The 6,051-nt window shown below is 51.1% G+C and overlaps 3 protein-coding genes across 3 annotated transcripts; all 3 read left to right on the plus strand.

The window, feature by feature from the left end:
- Positions 1–656: 656 nt before the first annotated feature.
- Positions 657–1,001, plus strand: TEOVI_000361200 (Cytochrome C oxidase copper chaperone (COX17), putative; the record flags this gene model as incomplete). The annotated part of the gene is made up of 1 exon (XM_067226499.1): positions 657–1,001. One exon carries the CDS (start codon positions 657–659, stop codon positions 999–1,001), a length of 345 nt encoding a protein of 114 aa, XP_067082600.1.
- Positions 1,002–1,771: 770 nt separating this feature from the next.
- On the plus strand, positions 1,772–3,088 carry TEOVI_000361300 (3-ketoacyl-CoA thiolase, putative; the record flags this gene model as incomplete). The annotated part of the gene is made up of 1 exon (XM_067226500.1): positions 1,772–3,088. The coding sequence occupies one exon, from the start codon at positions 1,772–1,774 to the stop codon at positions 3,086–3,088; it is 1,317 nt and encodes a 438-aa protein (XP_067082601.1).
- Positions 3,089–3,922: 834 nt separating this feature from the next.
- Positions 3,923–5,812, plus strand: TEOVI_000361400 (mitochondrial DNA primase; the record flags this gene model as incomplete). Its single annotated transcript, XM_067226501.1, has 1 exon — positions 3,923–5,812. The coding sequence occupies one exon, from the start codon at positions 3,923–3,925 to the stop codon at positions 5,810–5,812; it is 1,890 nt and encodes a 629-aa protein (XP_067082602.1).
- Positions 5,813–6,051: the final 239 nt, after the last annotated feature.

The raw sequence follows: 6,051 nt of genomic DNA on the forward strand, positions 1-6,051 counted from the left end.
GAGTGAAATGCCCCAGCAGGGTTTGCACACCGTCTCCCGCATGTACGCCAACTTCACGATGGTTGAAGAATCACCGCTGCATGCTCAGCTCAATATCATCCCCAGCTGTTGTGGGCTGAGGATGCGCTGAAGGCTTTGATTTCATTACGTGAAAAACTCTCGCCACATTTGGTTCACCGCTCCCACATATGCAAAAGCTGGCCTTCGCCGGTCATCTTCGTTCCTCCCCTTTTGAAGGCAAGATGGCGCTTCCCTTTTGCGGGGGGCAAGTGAGACAAACCGAAAAAAAAAAAGACAACATTTTTTTCTGGGCGTCCAGACCATGAAACTCGGAGAGTGGTCGAATTTCGTCTGTTTGTCCCTCTCTTTAGTTTATTTTACGCAGGCTCGGGCTTTCCCTTCCGAAACGCTCATCCATCGCAACGCTAACATTCATGCAACTACAAATCTCATTGTGCCGTTACATCATCGCTTTAGCCCCCACTACTTACCTGCATTATATCTCTTATGTGCACATCCACATCTTCATCTTTCCTTCAATAGTTGTGCTCTTAGGGAGTGTAATTGACGCCTAGTGGATTTTGTTAGTTCCCTCCTCTACAAAATCGGGTGGTGCTCCTCTCACTTGCTTAAACACGTAAACACATCAGTACGGGATGGGCATAGAAACGTGGAAGGTTTTCCCGAGCATTCTCACGGAATACCCGAAGCATGGTGTTCCACTCCCTTGCTCGGATCAAAACCCACGCTTGAAATGCCCTGAGACGCGGTGGGCGAGAGATTTTTGCCTCGCACAGGGTGGTAACTGCGAGTATAAAATAGAGGCACATTTCGACTGTCTTGAGCAGTATTATCCACCAGAGAAGGTTATGCAGTTGCGCAAGGCATTTAAACCGAACACCTTGGACTACCCAACGAGCGACACGTACATTCGTTATCGACATTTCTACATTGGTGCCGGTTGGATGGGGGGAAAGCGCGGGTGGGAAGGCACGGCGTAAGGGTTGTGATGTTGTCATCTCCAAAGAGAAAAAAAAAAAGAAGGTTTCTTGTGCATTCTTGACCCTAGAAAGTACGGTTCTCTCCCAGGAGGTTGTTGTTCGTAGTTGAGGAAAAGCGTGGGTTGTGGTGCGTGTGGTAGCAAAACATGTAATCGTAGTAACACCTGATGGATGATAGCATGGCGGGAGGTTGTGAGAAGGGGAATAAATGTAAGGTCAGATTAGTAGGGAGAGACTTATATAAGAAGTTTTTTAGTGCTATGGCGGCTTTTTCTTCTCTCCCGCCGCAGGTCCATTCATACGTTTTTCATCGTTAAAATTTTTAGTTTAGCGTATGGTTGTTTGCCCGACGCTGAAGTGTAGCTGCACCGGTACGCCGCACACTTGCAGAGAAATTCGTGCGAGGAGGTCGCATTATGACGCGACCAAATGCAACGGTTGGAAGGACTGTTGCGTCTGGAGGAGGTGGAGTCCAAGAGAAGACACACTTAACCTGCCCCATCATCCTTTTTTTTTTGTGTGTTGACCCCAACTGCTTCATCGTCCACCATCTCCCTTTCCCGCTTCCTTTCACGAATAGTTTGTGGACCGTGGTGCATATTACGGTTCTAGGGAAAGTGAGTAGTTACCGTCTACGCTAGCTTTTTTACGCGGAAAGAAGCATACATTTGAAGCAAAAGTAGGTTTATTTAGAAGGGTAAAGGAACGAAAAGGCTCAAGTTTAAGAAAGGAACTACTACAACAATTACAACAGGTTAATCAAAAGGATAATGCTCCGTCGTACGTCCTCTACATTTTCAGCAAAGCGAGTATTTGTTGTGGGTGGGCATATTACAACGTTTGTGGGCAAAGGGTCACCACTTTTTATCGATAAAAAACACCCCGATTTTGGCAAGAAGGAAAACAAAACACTGGAGGAACTTCTGGCAGAGAGCATAAATGGAGCACTGCAAAACACGGGTCTGCACGACGGCCGTGCGGCGCTCGTTGACAAACTTGTCGTCGGAAACTTCCTTGGCGAGTTGTTCTCTTCTCAAGGGCACCTTGGTCCGGCAGCGGTTGGCAGTCTCTCCGGCAGCAACAGTTCTGCCTTCCTAAACAAACCAGCTGTGCGCGTCGAGGGTGCGTGTGCAAGTGGTGGCCTCGCTGTGCAGTCCGCATGGGAGGCACTACTCGCCGGTACTTCACAAATCGCCCTTGCTGTGGGTGTTGAGGTTCAGACAACCGTCTCTGCACGTGTGGGTGGTGATTATCTCGCACGTGCAGCACACTACAAGCGCCAGCGACAGCTTGATGACTTCACGTTCCCCTGCCTCTTCGCAAGACGTATGAAGGCAATCCAGGAGGCGGGTCATTTTACGATGGAAGACGCAGCGTATGTGGCAGCGAAGGCTTACGCGAGTGGTAATCGGAACCCTCTGGCCCACATGCACGCGCGGAAGGTAACGTTAGACTTCTGCACACAAGCCTCCGACAAGAACCCTAACTTCCTTGGGAACGAAATATACAAGCCTTTCCTGCGGACCACGGACTGTTCACAGGTCAGTGATGGCGGAGCTGCGGTTATCCTCGCCAGTGAAGAAGGGTTGCAGAAGTTAGGCCTTTCACCCAACGACAACCGCCTCGTTGAAATCAAATCTCTCGCCAGCGCAGCCGGTAACCTCTATGAGGACTCACCAGATCTTACACGAATGACTACTTCCATGGTTGCGGCGCGAACTGCCCTTTCGATGGCTGGCGTGAAGCCCGAGCAACTTCAGGTTGCAGAGGTGCATGACTGCTTTACCATCGCTGAGCTGCTAATGTATGAGGCCCTCGGTATTGCAGAGTACGGGGGTGCGGGGGCCCTCATCCGCAGTGGGGCAACGGCACTTGATGGTCGTATTCCAGTCAACACCGGGGGCGGTTTGTTGTCGTTCGGCCATCCGGTAGGAGCCACTGGCGTGAAGCAGGTGCTGGAGGTGTACCGGCAGATGAAGGGCCAATGTGGGGAATACCAAATGAAGAACATCCCCGGGATTGGCGCCACGCTTAACATGGGTGGTGATGACAAGACTGCAGTGTCTATGGTGCTAACGAATATCTAAACAGGCAGCGACGAAGAAGAACTGTTGCGAAAGGAAAGTAAATCCGCACCCAACCACTCCCCTCCTCCCGCCCCCGGGGGGAAGCAAGGAAACATGTGATTGAAGACCACCACACCTCTACCGCGGCAACCGGGGGTGCCACGGTGGACTGCAGGGGTGTGGTGCTCATAATGGATTCGTCTGTTTACTTTTACTGAATTTTCTGTTTTTTCTTTATTTCTTATTTTTCACACCTGGTTACTTTGCCAGTGGTGCCCGCTGAAATCTTTCTTGTGCTTGATGGGACCAAGTGACTGTCTAACACTGAATCGTACACCACAGGAGGGGGATGGAACTGAGGTAACGCAGTGGCACGCTCACGAAGCGTGTTAGGATACGGTATTACGAAGAAAACGGGTGGACGGAAAGAGAGGTGACCAACACCCCAACAGGATGATGTTCTTTATTGTGTCCACTTACTAGAGGGCTCTGTGATGCCAGCGCATTAGTTGTGCGGGGTTTTGACTATTCAATTGCTCATTTCCTTATCTTTCCTCTTCCACCTAATTGACCTTTGGTTCCACTACTGCACTTCTACCTTTTCCGTTCACCATCAGGCCTACGGAACCTCTTTCAACCACCCTCACAATCTCTGCAATAATACCACGCGGGGGCGCACCTCGCATCGATACGCACCAATGACGCCTGTCGTGGGGCACGTGTACGTTAAACGGCGCTGCATCACACGCACCTCTCTCCCTCCTCGTTTATTTACTTGGTAATAAATACCGACGTGCCTCTTATCTGAAGAAAATAATATACAAGAGACAAGGCGGGACACGCAACACTACAAGGATGCTCCGCATCACCTTACCATCACAGCAAGTTTCCAAGCGGCTAGTTGCAAAGTTGGCCTCCATGTCTGGTGTAAAGGGTGCAACGGCAACTAATGCTAAGGGAAATGACGCTGCTTCACAGGCAATGGAAGCACCAGCAGTCGTACCACCTTCCAGAGAAACCCCCAAAAGTACCCTGCCGAGGGTAGGAGCAAGAGCAGCCGTTCCGGTGGGTGGCGCAGGCGTGCACTCGGATGCATTGAGGCAAGGTACGCTAAGAGCGGCAACGCCAATAAAGCCCTCAGTTGCCGCTGCGGCGGCGTCAGTGTACGAAACACGTATCAACGCCCCAGCACCCAATATCCGCAATGGCGAAGCTGATGGACAGCAACTACCGCAAAAAAAGACACTGAGGAGACGGAAAAGGTTGATAAGGGTGTCAACCAGGCGTCGCGTACGTCAAAATACCGCCAAAGTCCCAGAAGATATGGAAGAGGAACCTATTGTGGAAGATGTGGAAGACCCATTCGTCGATCAGGAGGAACACGAGGAGGAGCCCGTGGCCGCTGCGCCTCGAGAAAAGCGCCAGCAGCCTCGACCTGAGCGGGTAAAAGGACGGCCGGAAGCGAAAACAGTAGACAGACAACCGGAGATTAAAAAAACGGAACCTTCACCAGCCGCCTCATACGCTGCATACGAGCATGACAGAATTTCTGGTACGTCTCTTCACGGGAAAACACCGATGATTAAGGCCTTCCGTATCGAAGACGTACTCGCGGCGTGCACGCCTAGTGACGGTGTATTCGCCCGCCGGCTTCCGCAAGGGGGTTGTCAGTTCTTCGCATGGCCGGGCACCCCACTTGCCGTCGCTAGTAGCGCCGTGGCAAACATGCCGGAGACCATCCGGACCGTCCACGCCATATTTGGGCGAGAAAAAACGCCGATGGACTTGGTGCTGGATATCGACTGCCCCGTTCCACAGGAGCACTGGAGCATGTCAAAAGTTCGGCCGTTTCAGAAAAAGGTGTTGGACGACGTGATGAATGTGATTGTGGAGGAAATTGAAGCAATTGGTGAGGAGATTGAGTCCCAGGTTGTGCTTCAGTCACCAAATCTCAAGAAGGTTTCCTTCCACGTGCATACCAAGCTTAAGGATGCCGCCTTTGAAGATTACAATTCCCTACACGGATTCCTGCACCAGTTCCACAAGAGAATACCGGCCGTGGACCTGCAAATCTACCGCTCCAACGGTATGCTCCGTATGCACCGTTGTATGAAGGAGAATCACACCAGCGCTATTGTGGTTTTTGAAGACAAGGACTGGAATATCGGTTTCCCAGACGGTATTGTACCGGACGCGAAAGCTGCCCTTCACTCCGCCTGCATCCGTGAAGAGGGAACGTACTCCCGTCTGCTGCACTTTGACCCGCCGCGCAACTTCCCAACGGCGTTTGAGAACTCCGGGGCCAACGGCAGCGGTGCCGCAGAGGATAAAAAAATCAAAGTCCTCCTTCCGCGCACGGAGCGTGAGGCAGTTGAAAACGCATCGCGATGGCTCCGTGAGGGAACCCGCGAGGCAGACGTTGACGAATGGCGCTCATGGATCCGGCTTGGTATCAATGCATACCGCGTGGCGTATCACTTCCGGGACGCAATGACGTTACAGCGGCCAGCACTGGAAGAGCTCCTTGACGCATGGGTGGAGGCGAGCAAGAAATGCCCAGCGAAGTTCAAACCTGGTGTGTGCGAGGCCCGATGGGCAACATTTGATATTAACAGACTCTCGAAGTTTGACGATAATGAGTGGTGGCCATCATACCAACGCATTGGAAGGACGGCGATGTTGAATGAAGCGGCAGACGCGGCAAACCGCGGTGGTGCCAACGGCATCCCTCCACAAGGAGCGTAATCGTAGCGACATAAGTTTGTGGCAGCACAGGGAAGGAGGGGGACATGAATGGATGGAGAAAAGAAAAATTGAAAAAAAAAGAAAAAGAAAAAGAAAGGAAACAAAGGTGAGCCGTCATTTTTTCTTTTTCTCCACCCTGTGCTCACACTCGTTTTTATACACTCCGTGCGTTTTTATCATAGAGGTTTTACTCTCTTTTTTTTTTTTAAAAAAAAAAAAGAGGGGGAGAAGAAAAGATT

The sequence above is a fragment of the Trypanosoma equiperdum genome (genome assembly GCF_001457755.1).
Source record: "Trypanosoma equiperdum strain OVI genome assembly, contig: ctg_76, whole genome shotgun sequence".
NCBI lineage: Eukaryota > Euglenozoa > Kinetoplastea > Trypanosomatida > Trypanosomatidae > Trypanosoma > Trypanosoma equiperdum.